The following is a 19706-nucleotide window of genomic DNA, read 5'->3' on the forward strand; positions in this document are numbered from 1 at the left end:
AACATGTTAGATAAGATAAGGTGGCCTTATGGTGGAAGATCGAAACGTTTTCTTGCTGCCGGGCTCCTCTGACAGCGACCCACCCCGAGTGACCGACAGGGAAGCCCGGTAGCCATAGCCTGAGTGCCAGCCTTTTTAGCTTCCGTACGCTACCCAAGCTCCGCTCCTCGCTTGGGTAGCGCAGCGGAGCTAGGGTAGCCACTCAGAAAACGTCACAATCTTCCACCCCCAACATCTGCTTGACGATTGGATAATCTGCACTGCTGCCACTAGCCGCCAGTCGGCGCTGCATGACATGGCGAAACCAGGAAGCTAGGTAACACCGTCACACATGGCGTTTGCAACTTTCTGCCTCTAACTTTGTTGTACGGCAACCCAAGATAATGAATGATCTTTGTAAAGTTGGGCTGTTTGTGAAGTGTATGTAGACGATCAATATATATTCCTAGAAGTTTGACAAGTGGTGTTTGCGTGTGCCCCCCTCCCCACAAGTTTGTTTTACCCGCCATTTAAATGTTAGATAACTTTACTTACGTAATTGGCACCTAAGAAAAAAGGTTGACTGTTTGTGAAGTTAATGCAGACGATCTATATATATGCCTAGAAGTTTGACAAGTGGTGTTTGCATGTGAAGCATACTCAGCGGTGCCCCCTCCCCACAAGTTTGTTTTTACCTGTTTAAATTGACTTTAAACTTATACGTAGTTAATTGGGACCTTATGAAAATTGTATCGATGCATTACTTTTATTTTATGACTTCACCCCCACAATGCACAATGCGCGCGTTACAGGAAATTATCATAAGGGGTGAAGTCTGCCATCCATGATTGCTTATATAAAATTTGATAGAGAATATGGGTCACCCATTTCTATCCTTCTGTGTGGATTGTATGTAATTCCTATTCTTTGTACTTTTACCTTGATTAAGCTGTGAAGCAATCAAGAAATTCTTGTTTACAGTCAAATTGAAGACAATATGGTATTCATCTAAATCAGTTGCAGCAATTTGCTTCTGAATCAATAATGCCACTGTGAATGATAATAAGATACAGTCAAACCTGTCCTCAGCAAACACTCAAGAGACTGAAAAAACTAATATTCACCTTGAATATTCACCTTGAAGTTCAGCCAGTAGGTACCCATTCGAGTAATGAGGCTGTGCCTAGTTTGGTGCTAGTAGTGGGCATGGTAGTTTCTTACCTGCTTCTCTTCTTCCTTCCTTCCTTCCTTCCTTCCTTCCTTCCTTCCTTCCTTCCTTCCTTCCTTCCTTCCTTCCTTCCTTCCTTCCTTCCTTCCTTCCTTCCTTCCTTCCTTCCTACCTTCCTTCCTTCCTTCCTTCCTTCCTTCTCTTAGTAGGAAAGCTTATGTTTGTAGAGTCCTTCTATTCTTCCTTCCTTCCTTCCTAATGGTTGCTTGCACTAGGTGAATGCCCGACCAGGTTTGACTGTACAATAAATCCCCAGTTCTACAAGTACAGTAATGTCTTCCTCAAAATTAGATAACCATGTGTAAATGACAACAGTCTCTTCTTTCTTCTAGGGTACCTCAAAAAGAGCATCACCCATCTCAGCCAATCAGAAGACTCTTCCCGATGACGTCATAGCCTGATCAACCAATCATGGATGACCATCTCTTGCAGAGTCTTATTTGCAACTTTACATCAAAGAACAGCCCAGACCACCCAACATGTCTTCCCGAGATGTTGAGCTGTGTGCCACATGCGTACGTCGCCCTGGTTGCTATGGTTACGGGCATGACGTACTGCTGTCGGGAAAAGTCGACCGACGTCGCACCGTGGTCGCATTACTCGGGTCATACGCTTCGCTGGCTGCTCTCTTTACTGCTGCTACTGTGTTACATGTGTGCCATCGGCGCGGGAGCGATATCAGCAAGCGACTCGGAATGTCCATGGCCGTACTTGTACGTGCCGTCTATCCTCGGATTGGTTGCGACGTTTCTATCCATTGGTCTGTACAACGCGTGGGAGACCGGGAACTGTCGTATTCCGCTGCTGTCGCTGCTCGTGTACTGGACGGGGATCGGCGGGCTGCAGGGGTGGAAGGTCTGGAGAATGGTGCATGCTGGGTTCGCGGGAGACTTGTATGTTAGGTTCTACGTCACCATTGTTGTGGCTGCTGCGTATGTGCTACTGCTGGGGATAGAACTCTACCTGCTGCTAACAAAGGTACGTCTTGGACTTAAGTAATTTACTTGGCAACGTATGTTTGTTTGTTTGTTCATTCGTTCATTCGTTCAGACCCTTGTAGTGCCTACTGGTACAAAGGGCAGTAAGTTTCCTGTTTCAGTAGCAGCGGTATATTTCTACAGGAAGGGGTTGCTAGCCCTTCCACTTTAAGTTAAACGTGCTCAATTTTACACCAAAAATTCTTTCTGAATTCTTTCAAGTAAAACCTTGGTTACATCAATTGTTTGAGGTTTTGCAGTTAGTTGGATATGCAATTTCAGATTCGAGCTCTGAAGAGAGGCAGTTATTATAATTAAGGTTTAAACTTTGTAATAAGATATCTAAGTTTGTTGCTAAAAATGAATTTCAAGCCCTGCTATGAAGACTGGGTGATAAATGATGATTAATGGACAGGGGTGTATGCTGGCATTAATGCTCTGTTCAAAAGGGAGCAGAGGGAATCCAGCATTAATGCCCAATGTGCTCCCCTAAGGAGCGCGTAGTGCGGCATTAATGCTACATTAGACAACAGTTTGGCAAGGGTATTACATAACTGTAGTATTAGCCAAACTTTAAGGAAAAGATGCAAGCTTTTAAAACTTGTTCTTACTTTTCCACAGAGGTACTGCTGTGGATCGTGTTGTGCAGTGCCCCCCTCCCTCCCACCATCTGACCTTCAGGACAGAGAGATGACCTTCTACCAGCCGTTCGTCAATCCCGTATCCATGGTAACCTACTGGTGGCTGAACGGTTTCCTCAGCCTCGGGTACAAGCGACCTTTAGAGATGAGCGACCTTGGAAAGTTGCCCAAGGTTAGTCTGAACCCCCCTTTTTGTGTAATGGTATCATCCACTTAATGATATCCAGTTTTGTGCCATATTCAGTACTGGGTTTCATGTTATTATCATTTCATTGACTTTACTTGTTGTTTTCTCCATGAAACTGTTGATACTAAAACATTTTTTTTTCAGTACCAGCACTTTAACTTCGCAGTAACAAAGTTTCATGGTGTAAGGAAAATGGAGATTGTGACTGAACTTTAACTTCACAGTGGCGGCAAGTGATTTACAGAAGGGATGTGTGAAGGAATCATAAATAATAACAATGCACGCAGGTTTTTCCACGGTGATGATAAGTTCACGATACAGAGGTGACCGTGAAAACAGTGAACATAAAGTTACTTACAGTGAAAGAAACAAGAATTACAGTAGCCCTTGTCATCGGGTAGCTTTGGGCCCTCTAGCAATGTTGATAAAAATTCAGCTGTTTGTCAGTAAGTTTAGCTTTAACTTTACATGTATTTCCTTTGTTTTCCAGGAGCATCATGCTGCAGTGAACCATAAGCTACTGGGACAGGCATTTTACAAACACATGGTAATTGTCTTGATCATGATCTTACATAATTATTGATTATATTTAGGATTTGGAAATGTTTGGAAAACTGTGGGTAACAATATATCATTACATGTACATGTAGTTTTCAAGGACAATTGTAGGTGATCCAAAAAAAATATGACTGACATTCCAGGTCATAGGGTCAATGGAAGAGGCTACTCATTCACGGGGAGGGATAGATTTTGGTCTGTATGCGTTTTTGTAGTTGTAGCACCTAGATATGTTCACTGTAGAGTGCCATGGAGTAATCAATGGATACATGTTATGTTAACTTTTTTTAACTACTTCATCCCTTAGCTGTTGACAAAATATTTTTCCTTCTTTCCATCTCAGACCAAATGGACCAGTGCCCATCCTGCCAGGAGTCTGTGGGCGTCTTTCGTGACGGTGTACGGGTGGAGGTTCTTCCTCGGCTGCCTGTTCCAGTTCGTCGGCTCGTTGCTTGCGTTTGTCGGACCCATCTGTATCGACCGCATCGTGCAATACGTGGAACTGTCCCACCAACCGCTGAGCAATACAACCATTCCTCAGGTAATCATTCCTTGACAAAGACTGGTGCTGTACAGTCAAAAATTTGGGCAAGTCCAATTTTTGTGTTGGAAATTACAGTTGAAACTTGTTTCAAAATTATTCCTTAGGTGCATATAGAAATGTAATGTACATATACACAATGTACGCTTTCGAATACAAATGTATTGTCTTTCAGTCACTCACTTCAACTTTCATTTTCTGGTAAAAATCAACACATTTTCTTGACAGTTCTGCACTGATGTAACTTTAACTGTTGGAAAGAAACACTACATTTTGTCAATTCCTGGCGCATTTCGCATTGAAATATTTTTTCTCGGGTGGATAGGACATAGATGAAATACAGTACAGTTTGTTCTGCATCACCCTCGCTACCGGCCCTTTTGCAGGTCAGGCTGGTACGTATACCTTGGGTGATTTGGAAAACACTGTGTTGAATTAATTCATATTTCTTACCAGAGGAGATGAGGTACTGGAAATTGACAGTTGGTGGCCCAAAAGGAGCATGTACAAAATTAAATAAAAGTAGTTTGATATGATTATAATTCAAGAACTTCACAATTTCTCGTTTTACATAATTATACTCTTATTAATCTTAGGAGGTGAGCTTGGTGACCTTTGATACCTTCGCTAGGAACGGCTTTGTCCTGACGGTTGTGCTGCTGGTTGCCCTGGTAACAAAGGCTTGCTGTCTACACATGGCGTACTACATCGTGATGAGGGAGGGCATCAATGCAAAAACTGGCTTACAGGTGGGTATATTAGTCTCTACCAGACTAACTACGCCGGCTATTGGGAGAATATTTGCCCCGGTTTTCACTTGCAGGATGGTAGATTGGACCCCCTCTCCATAGCCGACTCCCTTAACATACTATTCACTCTATTTAGTAGAGGCTAGGGTACATGCTCAATCCTGACTGTCCATCACAATTAGCAGTTCAAGCAATGATAGCAGAGCAATTAGTGGTTCGACCAATGAGAGAGTGGCTGCATGCCTGTGCAGTATTTGCATTTTTTTATTTAGTTTCAAATTTCTACGTTTGAGTTCGGTGGGGCTATGAGATCAGTGTATCAAAAGAACTTAAAAACTGGTCTCTATGAATAATATAATGTGGGGCAGGGGTCTGGATCTGTAAGCTTGAAAAATTAGTGTAAGTTTACTGAAGAGCTAATCTTCCACTGGTCATGTCAGAAAAGGTATCATTCTATTCATATGCTATTCATGGTGCTAAATTTGCTTCATTTACCATTATTACTTGAAGCTTTGTTTTATTGTTTACAGTTTTGTTTGTTTGTTTCCCCCAGGCCATGGTGTATGAGAAGACGTTGCGCCTGTCCTCGGCCGCCCTTACCGGAGGTACCATGACGACGGGCGAAGTCATCAACCACCTATCCATTGACGCTGGGAACATCATGGACTTCTTCTTCTACATCTTCTATCTGTGGTCCGCACCAATCACGGTACGTAAGGCAACTTATGATATTTGTATGTTTTATGCATAACCGATAAACGGTCATTTGTTTGTTTCTTTGTTTATTTTCATTTCACCTGGGGAAACATATTGCCAAATGTAGGTACACCTACATGTACAAGGTGTGTAAGACCAGGCTGTAAGGTTTGATCCACTCACACCAGGATGGACCCCTTATTATTATTAATCATGATATTACTGTAACAATATTACATAATATTATCATAAGTGTGGTGGGTTCTTTGTTGTACTCAAAATGTGGCTCTGCTCAAACATTAGACCTCTGGCTTATGTCTCATCCAAGATCATCCCTAACCAAAGCTAGGTACTCATTTTCATGGATGAAAGGTTAAATTTACTACCTACATACATGTATGACATAAAAGCCAGATGAAGATAGCCACACCTGAAAAGTAACTGATTCTTTTGTAGATTGTTCTGAATTTTGTCCAAATTGTTGACAATTCAGTGTTACAACAGTTGCAATTATTAATGTTTTTGTTTATCCCAGCTGGTGGTTGCCATGGTGATGTTGTACCTGTCGCTAGGGGAGGCGGCCCTGGCCGGGGCGGGGCTGATGATCCTGCTGGCTCCAGTCCAGTGGTACCTGGCTATGAAGATGGGCCACCTGCAGAAAGAGACTCTGGTGGGTCCACATTCACTACTTCTAAGCACTTAACTACTACATGTACGTAGCTGTATTGCTGGAGTCTTTGACCACTTTATTTACTATCCAATTGGCAATGTTCAAATGTATTTCTTGCCCAATGTAGATTGGGTGCCCATTCTTTCATTCTTCCATTTCTTTTATTGGTGGGACATTCACTACTAAGTACAGTCTACAAGCATGTAGTACAAGATCAATACTATTTGGAAATTTTTCATGAACCCTTGAATTGAGAGAGCTTACTAAGGGCCTGTTCACACTTGTGCATATATTGTGCTTATCAGTTCCGTATTGACATACTTTTGGTTTAGGTAAACTTTGCAGGGAAGAAGTTGTTTTCTACCTTGACCCAACACTGTGCATCCTGCTGGTTATCAAACAAAAAAATGACTTCTTTGGCCACAAACTACATGTAACTTAACCTAAACACCAAAAAAAGAACTTGAATTTCCGCACAAGTGTGAATGGGCCCTAACTCTATACTAACTCAGTAATTCATTCTAAATTTACAACTGATAGTTGCTTGCTACATTAAGTGTAATTATTCAATATGTAATTTTGCAGAAACTGATGTTACAGTTAGTAATTAGATAGATGTAAAAAAAATTACTTCAATTACCAGCATTGTTGTACTTTTGTTTACTATTATTAGATAGAAAAATTATATGACTTTTGCTTTACATCGAATATGATTTTTAAAAAAGCTTCTTTTTACATCAAACAGGAACAAACAGACCAGAGAATTAAGAAGTCCAACGAGATGCTACAGGTAGGTTATAGGTCAAATCCCATGATACACCATGTATTCTTCAGATAATCTTGTACAATCACGTTATCTTTCAAATTGCAGTTTTTAAATTATTATTTTTTCCTTTACAAACAAATTTTATCAAATGTTCAACAATATGATCTTTTTGCTTTTCGGTAACCTTCCATTAAACTTAAAAGATGTCTGTAACATTAACTTTTCGGTGGCTTATTGTTGACTCTCATTTACATAAGATTCTATCTTTCATTATTCCCTGTTTTTTCACATTGTATTCAGTACAGATCTGGTGCTTTATGTAATACTGAAAGTCAAGAATTCAATCTGATGATATGAAAACTTGTGTTCTGCAGGCTATGAAGCTGATCAAACTGTACGCATGGGAAGATATTTTCTCCGATATGATCAAAGGAGCCAGGAGAAAGGGGTCCCCCGAAAGTGCGAAATGGAACGAAATGGAACGAAATGGAACGAAATGGAACGAAATGGAACGAAATGGAACGAAATGGAACGAAATGGAACGAAATGGAACGAAATGGAACGAAATGGAACGAAATGGAACGAAATGGAACGAAATGGAACTAACTAAAACATATGTAACATTATGAAATGAAATACCAGTAGATAGCGAAATAAAAGGAACGTTGTAACATTCACAGTAGACGGGAACAGGAAACAAATACATAATATAACGTGTTTTATTTCTTGAATCTGTTTGATAATAGTAAATACAACGTTTTACCGCGTTTGTGTGGCTAGATTCTTCCCTGAAAATGGGGGCGCCGCGTGCAAAGAGCTCGGCCGCTCTTCCTTGATTTTACCAAAAATCTGCAAAGGAACTGCAAAGAATAGCAGGGAAAACAAGCAAACAAATATCGAAGTAAGGACTAGATTATACAGAAGTTGGTGGTAACATTGCATCTCATAATTCACCAAGAGGGCATGAGGCAAGCGTAATTTCATTATTTATACAGCGTGTTTGCGTGTTGCAAATGGAGCCCCGCATGCAAATGAACCGCCACTGTTGCCAGCGCACCGTAACTGTGCACGTGGGCGTGCTACCGACAGGTTGAATCAAACTCCGACTTCTCAGTTTTATTTACATACGGTTTTAGTCCATAACTAGTACGTAGCATATGCATATATGCGCAACAACGATTTTATATACACCCAATTGTTCGGCTGGTCGGCTGTCGGAGAATGGACCCCTCCGTTAATGATATGCAAATGCAGCTCTGCTCTGCGTCACCAATGTGACACTTCACACTCCATTCAATCACGGACGTGGACTGGTAACTACCTCTGGAGACATTTCTGCTTCCTTGTTCACGGCAAAACAAAGGGAGGGTGTGAACGAGCAGGAAATGTATTTCACGGTTCACACAACACGCAAACACGCTGTATGAATAATGAAATTACGCTTGCCTCATGCCCTCTTGGTGAATTATGAGATGCAATGTTACCACCAACTTCTGTATAATCTAGTCCTAACTTCGATACTCAGTTCTGATAGCTTGTTTTCCCTGCTATTTCCAGCAGTTCATTTGCAGATAGTTGGTAAAATCAAGGAAGAGCGGCCGAGCTCTTTGCACGCGGCGCCCCCATTTTCAGGGAAGAATCTAGCCACACAAACGCGTTAAAACGTTGTATTTACTATTATCAAACAGATTCAAGAAATAAAACACGTTATATTATGTATTTTACTTCCTGTTCCGGTCTACTCTGAATGTTACAACGTTCCTTATATTTCGCTATCTACTGGTATTTCATTTCATAATGTTACATATGTTTTAGTTCGTTCCATTTCGTTCCATTTCGTTACATTTCGTTCCATTTCGTTCCATTTCGTTCCATTTCGTTCCATTTCGTTCCATTTCGTTCCATTTCGTTCCATTTCGTTCCATTTCGTTCCATTTCGTTCCATTTCGCACTTTCGGGGGACCGGGAGAAAGGAGCTCAAAGTGCTCCTGAAGGGATTCCTGTATGGTGTCTGTGTCTGTAAGTGTTGTACAAATTCTTATCGTTTTTTCTAAATATGTTTTAAACTACAGTCATACCTTGCCAGCAAACCACCTCCAGTTGAAAATGTGATGTTATAGTTTTGACTGTAATATCACACTTTCCCAACATACATCACTGCCAGAAGGGGTTTGCCCCCGAGAGTTATGGGTGGAGGGGGAGGTGGGCTCTTCATAACACATACAGTCATCACCATACATTTCTTATGGTTTAGTGTCAGTTGCGTAGTGTTGGACCATACTTCAAGTGAATCCACTTGATCCTGAAGGTATGACTGTTTGCGCGGGTGATGGTGACGCTTCTGTTTTCCCTGAGTATTAAATCGTCCACATAATAAAACCATTTTTTGATTTGGTTTGATTTTTTGAAACATGGACAAGGGCCAGGGACACAATATAATGTGAAAAAGAATTGTGAAATGGATTCTGGCTTTCACATAAAGTTGGCATTGCATGATGTTCGTTACTTTCAGTACCCCCCCCCCCCCCATAAAAGTCACCAAATTATCAGCCTACCAGATTTGAACAAATTACATAATCATTTAGGACATCCTAAATTCTTTGGGACATGTAGTGCCAGTATAAACTTCTTGTTATTCTAATATTATGCTGTTAGGACACAGTTTTGACTTCAAATATTGCTTTTTGTGTTTTACACTTGCAGTGTTCATCACCAGAGGAACACCAATACTTACAACACTGCTGGTAAGGCCTCTATACATTTACAATACTGGAGTCTCAGAATAGAGCGATCCCATATAGCCCCGCCCACCTAGTACTGTAAATGCAGAAATGTTCGCTGTGGTTTTATGTGCGCAGTTTTCATAGTGAACTCTTCAGCCAAACTTAAAACCACCGCAAAACTTTTTGCCCACATATGACTGTAGCGCTACTATTGTTTCAAACACAAACATAAAACCACCGCGAACACTGTCTCTATTTTCTCCCTACCGTGAAATAAAAACTTCACGAACTCAAATGCATTTACAGTATCATGTCAAAATATATACATGCAAAGAATTTTTTATTTCTTTGTGTGTGAGTGTATATCTGTGCATGTTTGTGTCTGTATACAGTAATGTTTGTGTGTGTGTGTGTGTGCACTGTCAGTGTTTTTGGTTTGCTTTACGTGTGTGCATGTGCAAATGCAAGGGGATGTCTCTGCATAACCTAGCCCGTAAAGTCTGCTATGACTAATTGCCATGTTTCAATTTTATTATTCACCATGTTTGTTTGCAGACCTTCGGCCTGTACACACTGATCACCAATGAACCGTTGACTGCTGGGAAGGCCTTCTCCTCCCTTGCCCTGTTTAACATCCTGGAAGTGCCACTGATGGTACTTCCAATGGTGACGAGGTAAGTAACCTCCTTTAAACTCCTGTCACACAAATATTCCTTTGCCAGAACGTATGAATTTACAGGGATTGGTCACTGCAAAAACTGCGAAGTTTATTACATGAAACCACACATGAATATTTTAAAATTCACTATATTTCTATAAAGGTTAGACATCCAGGTAAACAATCATATACACACTGTATAAAGACAATTTAAACACTACAACTGGATAGAATTTGTATGAAAGAAGACCACTTACATCCCCATGAAACTCCTTTCACCGAGCATTTCGTTAAGGCAGGGCATGAATCTGAGGTGTTCATTGTAACACTGGGCAGGATTTGAAAGATGCCATTTTGTAGAAAGTCAGTCTGGACCATGTACCAGAGAACTGGCCAGGTGAAACTGACATTTCCCTGCAGGAAACTAATCTAAAAACACAATTTAATTTAAGGTTGCTGCCATTTTAGGTGAACCCACTACTTCTAACCTTTAGATTCTATTAGTAAGGCCACGCCATTTCAATTTCTTGGTTAACAGATTTTTTTTAAATTTTAGCAACAAAAAAAATCATGAAAACAGAAGGCTGGGGTGAAGACTTGCACCTGACCCTGTTCACTCCCTGAAATTGTGTGCACCAAAGTACAAACTTTCCTCTGAGATTATGTTTTCCTGTTGATTTTCCAATCTAGCATTTTTTTTTTAAATTCAGTAAACCATGAAATTAAAATGGTGTGGCCCAAGTGAACAAACCTAAACCACAAGACCACCTTGCCAACTATTTACTCGATTGAAAAACTTTGTAGATTGTCACTAACTTTAAGGTAATTCTTTTTACAAAAAGACAACTTATCTTGTTAATTTGGTATCTATGACTTTATGGGTAAAAGAATCAGACCAAACCAGTAAGGGAACAGGCTCCATGTACAAAATAAAATTGCATAAAATACACTGACAAATGAGTAATATGCAAATAAGAGGATTGTGCTGTATAACTATTATGGCATTGTTTTTTAACAGTTATGCAAATTATGCAATTATACAGGGTCACAGTGAATGCTGTAGTTAGCAACAGGAGGCTGGGAAAGTTCTTTGTTGCTCCTGAAGTGGATGGTACTGATCAGGAACTAAGGGGAGAATCACTGCGTACCAGTAGTGAGGTAAGAAATGAATCCCACTAATGTAGTGATCTGGCCAACAGAATTTATTATGATATCGTAAATGATACATTAATATACCCATCACGTCTTGTTGGCATGTTAATTACATCACACATGGCATGTTGAGGGTATGTACATCTAGCATTTTGGGGCCAAAACTGCAAATACTCTGAATTTGAAAATGTGAAAGTTTGCATATTTCAAGACGTTTTCACGACACAACAAAGTTGCATTCATACATTCTGGATATCCTTGTGCAGTGTATTAAGGTACATTTATGCATACAACATGTATATGGTAGATCAAGGTAGAAAAATGACCGAAAAAAAGCAACTTTGTTTTTATGTTTAGATCGGTAAGATACTTCTGTTAGTACCAATTTGTACCTTTAATGGATCAGGTACAGTTTTTCAGTGAAGTTAGACTTTCCACCTGTTCTTGGCATTTTTACATGTCACTATTTCTACTGGGTCATCATGCCTGATGATCCTGACAGTAGCCACCAAGTGTACAACACCATACGAGCAAAAAGCAAGCAACCAAACAAGTCTTGGCTATTCAAAGCCTCAAACACTTCTCTACACAACATTATTACAAGTCTAAAGGCCTAAAACAGTTACAATAATCAAGTTTTATGATAATAACATCAAAAGGTTGACATAATCATTTAGAAAAATCAAGTGTTTCAGAATCTGTATTGTTTAAATTATCATGAAAGTACTATTTAGGTGTCTGATTCTAGAGTTTGTGATGATAATGAAAAGTTGGAAATTCAATTTTACACCCAAGAACTGGCTGGAATCACGAATGTGGAATTTAGCAAAGTCTCTAATGAAGTCCCATACCTGATCAGAGTGCCAGTCTGTCAGAGTCCATCTGCTTGTGAGAAGGTCCAGTGTCCTTCAACTGTTCTGATGTGCTGTCCTAACTCTCAGGCTGTCCATGAGCTGTGTTGTACTGTCCTAACTTGTCAATGCAGGTTTCAGCACATGGCTGAAGCTGTGGCCCTGGGTCTTCATTGTGGGTTACTGCAAATGGCTGAAGCTGTGGCCCTGGGTCTTCATCGTGGGTCACTGCATATGGCTGAAGCTGTGGCCCTGGGTCTTCATCGTGGGTCACTGCATATATGGCTGAAGCTGTGGCCCTGGGTCTTCATTGTAGGTCACGGAATATGGCTGAAACTGTGGCCCTGGGTCTTCATTGATGGTAGTTGTTGCGTACGGCGCAAGCTTGCCATTTTTTGCTTTCCGGGACACATCCATGTATGACACAGCGTACGGCTCAATGTCATCATTGTCCTCTAGATGTGAGGGCTGGATGTGAGCAAAGGAAGTCGTTGCGTACGGCGCAAGCTTGCCGTTTTTCCCTTTCCCTGACACATCCATGTATGATACAGCGTACGGCTCAATGTCATCATTGTCCTCTAGATGTGAGGGCTGGATGTGAGCAAAGGAGGTCGTTGCGTACGGCGCAAGCTTGCCGTTTTTCCCTTTCCCTGACACATCCATGTATGACACAGCGTACGGCTCAATATCATCATTTTCCTCTGATGTCTGGCCCTGAACAGGGGTTGGCCGTTTCCCTGTGGCTGTGTTTCTGTCTGATGTTCCTAGTCCGGCTTCGTTTGAGTGGACAACACCATACGGCTCAATGTTATTGCTTCCATCTGTTTCAGCAGGTGCGTTGTGACAGGCCAAACCTGTACCATGACAGCGGTTGTACAAGTAGACAACAACTACTGATGCCAACACAAGGAGGAGGGGCACAACAGCAGCAGTGATGATGGTTTTGACATGGCGACTGTCATCATCCTCAGTGATGATTGGGCGGCCGAGGAGAATAATAAAGTCGATCTCTGTCGTATACTCAGAGCCAGGCACGTTGTTTGTGTACGGCATCTCTGTGGGAGTGGCGTTGTTGTACAGACTCGTGTTGATGGTACGAGGAGCTGTTGTGATGGACGTGATCCCCTGTCGTGACCCGTCCGTGACGGTCTGACAGATATCCTTCCTCATGGTGGTAAGGAGAATTCCACTCAGGTCAGCAGGTGATGCACACCTCAGGATGTTTGGAGCAGTAATATAGCCCAGGTCTGGTAGGTTGCAGATGAACCATGTTAGATTCCCGTCACAGTTCAGCTTGTTGCCCGTTATCATAAGACGTAGATTCTTATTTTGACTCAGACGCAGGACTTGGCTGTCGATCGTGGTGATGTGGTTTTTTACCAGGCTTGCAACGACCAGTGCTTTAGGCGGCAGGAGTGCATCAACAGGCACGGAACGCAGGCGGTTCTGGGTCAACTGCAGCCTGGCAAGGCAAGGCACGCCACGGAATGCATGCTGAGATATGACAGAAATGGCGTTCTTCTGAAGGTTCAAGCTTGCTACCATCTCAAGCCCAAAGAAGGTGTCTGGTTCTGGAGATGAAGAAAAAATCAACACATTGTCACATTCATGGTGATATGATTATGACAGCAAATTTCCAAAACTCATCACTGGAGAAGGTCAAGCCAGCCAATTGTAGGGTAGGTGATGAGCGCTTTCTGGCAATTGTCTGACACATTTTTAGAAATTTGATTATTAAACATGATATTCAGGGAAGATTGCTCCAAATTTGAGTGAAATCATTTACATAACATGTAAAGAATTTGGCATAATTTTGCACTTCATGTGGAATGTCCTGAACATAAGAATGCACCAAGAAAAGCAATTTTGGTACTTAGTCCTTCTTTTTTTAGATATAATGCCGATAGTATTTGGTTATTAATAATTAATAATTTGAGAAAATCCAAGCTAGTCAGGCACAGTTTTTCTGTATTTCATCGCCAATGTAATTGATATCATGCACTGTCATCCAATACTTAGTAATATTTTGAAGGGAGTCTTGAAATCACTTGATATTTAAACATACCAAGACTGGAGATACGGTTGTCAGCAAGGCTGAGAGTGTGCACCAATGGGAGGCCTCGGAAAGCCCCCGCTTGCACGTTTGAAACGTTTGACTCTTGGATGTGTAGGACCTTCACTTCCGAGCTGTTCGAGAAGGACCGCTCTGGAATCGTAGAAGAACGCAGATGCTTGATAAAGATCGAACTCGTGGCTTTGTTGAAGCCGGTTGGTATGGCATCAAGACATACGGGGAAGCTGTACGTTCCTCCGTGTCCAACCCAGCTGCAGGCGGACCCCGCCCAGTTCTCATCTGGACAGCGGCAGACAATGTTCCTTCCACTGTTGGAACGACAGCTTTTTGGACACCGACGTGCTTTATTTACACGTAGCGTAGTTGACAGCTCAAACAGCAGAAGACTTGAGACCAAGAGCAACAAGTAAAGCTGCTGTGCCTTGTTTTCCCCCATCTTGGTCTGACACAATGCCATGTGTACATGCTTCGATATTTGTTAGCTTACGGGTTGTAAGATTCATTTATTCGGTTCATCCCAGTGTGTATTTGGCAATCTTAGATCAAGCCTTAGGATGTTGTAGGCTTGGAAATGACTGTTTGAAAATTCCTGGTAGTTGTGAATAAATATGAACTTGTCCAAAGATTACTGTATAAGGGGAAATGTTCGCGGGCATTTAATTTCGTGGTAGGAAGAAAATGCAGTGTTTGGGGTTAAGTTTGCAGTTGGAACAAGGGTGTAGGCTAGCAAAAGACTGTAAGAACACAAATTTCTGCAGTTTTAAGTTCACTGTCAAGAGGTCACCACCGCAAACATAAAACCACCGTGAACATTTCCCCTTTTACAGATACTGTAGTTCAATTTAATCAATGGGTTGTGGTCCTGACCTCACATCCTGTCAGACTCATATCCTCACGAAAGTGTTGCATATGGAGAGGACTTCAAACCCAAACAATATTGGTATTCTTTCTCACTGGTTTTGCAAAGTACACTGTATCGACTTACAGGAGGCCATTTTTTTGCTAACTGAACAATTTTTAAAATAAACATTTAAACAGTGTGGGTGTGGAAATCTCTTCAAAATAAAATGAAATAAGCAATAATTGTACTTTGATTGTTGTTATTTGTAAGTAGAATGGCTGATGTAGAGCCAGGAACTACATGTAAACAGGATGACACAGGCTAGATTTGTGGGGTTTTGCTCTAAAAATTAGAATATTTTATTTTTTTTGGAGCTCATAAAATTTGTCCCAAGTGTCAATGAAATCCTGGACTCTTTTATTTTTTGTCAAAGAGGCCTGGAGCTAAATAAAACTTTCTGTTTTAGGATTATTGAAATATCTGTTTCTTATTAACGGTCAACAATTATGTGAAAAATGACATTGTAAGTATAAATAATACCCATAATTTCATTGTGAATGGCCGTTTGTCATAATCTTAGAAACCTGTTGATAGATACATGGTTGTGAATATGATTTTGATAGTAATTTCTAAAATTGTTTCTCTTTTTCAGATGAATTTTGTGAATGAGTTTCTCCCATCAGAAGACCAGAGAAGCCCTCTTGTCATCAACGCCAGTCAGTTGGGATCAGAGACTTTTGAACTTAACGACAACACTGCCATTCAGGTGGGTATCCTTAGTCTAAATTATACAGTCCTCATACAAATATACATTCTGATGTTTAAAAGTGCCCAAAAAAGTCAATTTATTAGCTATCCTAGTCGCCTGTGATAGGCCTTTATCATTCTCCTTTTTTTCCATTAATCAAAGCTCAATTATTTGTCACCATTCTTATTCTAATTCATTGATTTTTCATTTTTATTTGAACATTCTTATTGTAATTTATCAATTTTTTTCCTCCGTGACACTTTCATGACCAGATGATGATGATTTTTTTTTCATGTACTGTATGTGATTACTTATTTCTTCTTTAGATTTTTGCTATATTAAATGTTAAACTAGTTTGAAGAGTGAGCCATTTAAGGTTTTCCCTCCTAGGCCTCCAGCACATGTTTTTATTATGATAATCAAAATGTTATGTTTTTTTATTGTGCAAATAGATAAAGAAAGAAACAAACAAGCTGTTATTTTTATGGATGGGAAGCTGTTGGGTAGAGTGCTCACTTTGCATTCGGAAGGTCGTGGGTTCAATTCCCGGCCGGGTCATACCATTATAAAGACTTTTGAAAATTTGTATGCATACAAAATACTGCTTTCTCTGCTTAGCACTCTACATTGACACTATTATAATTAGATATACAGTTACTGTATATGTTATATAATAATATTATATGTTGTACAATAATATTATATACATTTTGTATAATGAGAAAGAGCAGGGTACATGTGGTAAAGCATAGTGGACTACCCCCAGCTATAATGCTTAATGCACAATTGTGTGGCCCAAGGGCTATAGACATGGAGATGGGCACTGCCCTACACACCAAAAGGTGTGGTCAATACATCAATAGAATAAAGACCCATGAAAGCCATAAACCTACCAGACGAGTGTGATTTTGCTTGATTTTCAGTGACATTTTGTGTAAAATCCTATCATATTTCCAGGTTGAAGATGGATTGTTTGCCTGGGATTTGGAGTCCAAACAACCCATCTTGACTGACCTCTACATCAGCATCCCTCAAGGTCAGAGTTTAAGAATTCTGGGTCACAGGGATTGTTTTAAAGAAGGAAATTATATCTATAGTCTGTAATCATTATATATAAATTTCTGTTATGCTAGTATATGCCTTGACAAAATTTTGCAGTGTAGATGTATACAGCCACAAAAAGAAAAAAAATACACAAAAATGCAAGCACCAGTAACATTTCAAGATTTAACTACAGTAACAGTTATAGTACTGATAGACTTTCTGAAGCACCTCTTGGTCCTGCAAGATTTTTCTTAACACAGACGGTAGTCATTTATCAGGCAAAGTAATTATATTAACACAGTGCTGTTGCTCGCTAGCAATGATGCTAATGAATCAATTTTAAGTTGAATGTGTGTTTGTCTGTTTTAGGTAAACTGACGTTCATCGTCGGATCAGTTGGAAGTGGGAAGTCGTCACTCCTGAATGCACTACTGGGGGAGATGACGACAATAACTGGAACGGTCAGGTTCGCCAGGTAATTGTCTATTCTTCTATCATGATAGCCTAGAGCAGATGGTACTTTGTGTATGCAAGTGTAGGTTTTCATGATGCATGCTTGCACTGTCTTGTATTGGCACTTTATTACTTAAAGGTATTATTCTATTTACCTCGGTCCGTGAGCAGAGGTATTGTTTTGGATATGTTTGGGTTTTGAAAAGATGAATAATGATCAAGGTTGATTATGGGCCCCCTTGCAACTTTAATTGGTATTGCAGCAGCACTTCCTATTTTAGTATCTTTGGTCTTGTTCCGGTTGTGAGTAGCGAAGATATTGCAATAGTGTCCAAAATCACTTAGTGTATGATTTATTGTTGTTTCATTGTTTTATTTGAATTTATCACAAACAGTGTGAAAGGGAGGGCAAAACAGGGGCTTCTGCACCTTTACGACTAATTACGAGTTACCCTCCCCACACCTAAGATATTCAATATTTAGTCTTTGTTTTGGCTTGTCTATAGTGCTCATAACTCAGTAGCCTATGCTGCCCAGAAGCCTTGGTTACTGAATGCGTCCCTGAAGGACAACATCCTGTTTGGGTCACCGATGGACAGGGGGAGGTTAGTGCACTCATTGATCAGTTGATCAATAATCATCAATAATTTTTAAACACAGGTATCTCACCGAATTTCAGCAAATTGTCACAAGTCAGTGAGAGTGATACCTGCTTTGAAGATAAATCAGTTTGGACTGAAAGCTAATAAAACACTATTGAGCTTCTTAAGCAATTTGAGCTGCTTAATTGTTTTGTTTTTAGATATTTTGCCATTGGGACTGCAAGACATTATTCAGTAATTTTATTCAGTTACTTTGTAAGAACAGTAATAATTGATTTCATTATAGGAGAATGAATTTGATATCTGTAATGTGTATTGTTTATTGCTGTCTCAACTTAATGGATGAGTGGAGTGAAACCCTATAGGGTAGATTATGAAATGTAACATGGTCATAATTCATAAAACACAATACAAAGTCTATATTCCTCTTACTTTCCACTTGTTCCAAATGATCACCGTTAGTTTCTCCCTACTGCAGATACTCAGCTGTCATCTCAGCCTGTGCTCTTCAACCTGACCTGGACATCTTACCTGCAGGGGAGGAAACAGAAATTGGAGAAAAGGTGGGATTGACTTCAGTAGCTGTTCCTTTTTTTAAAACATATATTACTAGTTATTAATTTCTTGCTGTTTCAGCAGATCTTCCAGTTTCATGATAACTGTTGATCTGTTTGCCTAACAAAAACCAACACTTTCCTTCCCTACCATGCCAGGGCATCAACCTCAGTGGTGGGCAGAAGCAGAGAGTGAGTGTGGCCAGGGCTTTATACTCCACAGCTGACATTGTCATACTGGTAAGAGTTTTTTCCAGTTTTTGTCATATGTCAGAAAATGATCTTTTTAGCCAAGTGTTTTCTTCTGTCTTGCATTGCGTTGTTACGTTGAAACTTTTGCCTGAACTACGAGTATGTAATCTACGTAGTCAGGAAGGATGAACAAATTTAAAACTTAATGCACGGAGTATGGTATACCGAAATGTGGATTCTTCATTTTTGTTTTTTCAAAACATCTTCTTTGGCATTGACTTTGGCATTCTGTGACATAAGTATCCGTTTTTCAAAATATTTTTTCGCAATTTACATGAAGACTTTAAGTTAGACTAAGTGTTTTCTCATTTTGAAGCTGCTTTCTATGATTTACAGCATGGTCAAAACCTTTTTTTGAAACGGACGGAAATTGATGCGTGTGAAGATGTCATCCATATAATCAAATCAACATGGCCTTACTGAAAAATTTTGATTTTGAAAACTCAGGATGACCCTCTATCAGCGCTGGATGTCCACGTGGGGACCCAGCTGTTTGAGGAGGGCATTGTGGGATTGCTGGCAGCGGAGGGGAGAACTGTGATCCTCGTCACTCACAAGCTGCAGCTGCTACCACAGGCAGACCTGGTGGGGACCTTGTTTATTTTGGCGAAGCCTCAGGGGTGGAGCCAATAAAGTATATGTAGTACCTGTAGTGAAGTATAACTATTTCCTAAGCTGCAGCTGCTCCCACAGGCAGACCTGGTGGAGACCTTGTTTATTTTGGCCAAGCCTCGGGGGTGGAGCCAATAAAGTATATGTAGT

At 40.4% G+C, this 19706-nt stretch overlaps 1 protein-coding gene across 1 annotated transcript in view; it reads left to right on the forward strand.

Moving 5' to 3' along the window:
* Positions 1-203: 203 nt before the first annotated feature.
* Positions 204-19706, forward strand: part of LOC136424666 (ATP-binding cassette sub-family C member 9-like) — a 31387-nt gene continuing 11884 nt past the window's right edge. Inside the window, exons 1-21 of the mRNA XM_066413291.1 lie at positions 204-316; positions 1540-2185; positions 2806-2997; positions 3503-3559; positions 3914-4111; positions 4708-4860; positions 5414-5569; positions 6092-6226; positions 6972-7016; positions 7367-7430; positions 8958-9011; positions 9696-9741; positions 10234-10389; positions 11417-11531; positions 15944-16057; positions 16997-17075; positions 17453-17558; positions 18043-18141; positions 18617-18701; positions 18852-18932; positions 19392-19529. Of these exons, the coding sequence (XP_066269388.1) occupies positions 1619-2185; positions 2806-2997; positions 3503-3559; positions 3914-4111; positions 4708-4860; positions 5414-5569; positions 6092-6226; positions 6972-7016; positions 7367-7430; positions 8958-9011; positions 9696-9741; positions 10234-10389; positions 11417-11531; positions 15944-16057; positions 16997-17075; positions 17453-17558; positions 18043-18141; positions 18617-18701; positions 18852-18932; positions 19392-19529 (2640 nt within the window). The 5' untranslated portion in view covers positions 204-316; positions 1540-1618. The remainder of the gene's footprint in view (positions 317-1539; positions 2186-2805; positions 2998-3502; positions 3560-3913; positions 4112-4707; positions 4861-5413; positions 5570-6091; positions 6227-6971; positions 7017-7366; positions 7431-8957; positions 9012-9695; positions 9742-10233; positions 10390-11416; positions 11532-15943; positions 16058-16996; positions 17076-17452; positions 17559-18042; positions 18142-18616; positions 18702-18851; positions 18933-19391; positions 19530-19706) is intronic.

Source organism: Branchiostoma lanceolatum, chromosome 18 (genome assembly GCF_035083965.1).
Source record: "Branchiostoma lanceolatum isolate klBraLanc5 chromosome 18, klBraLanc5.hap2, whole genome shotgun sequence".
Lineage (NCBI taxonomy): Eukaryota > Metazoa > Chordata > Leptocardii > Amphioxiformes > Branchiostomatidae > Branchiostoma > Branchiostoma lanceolatum.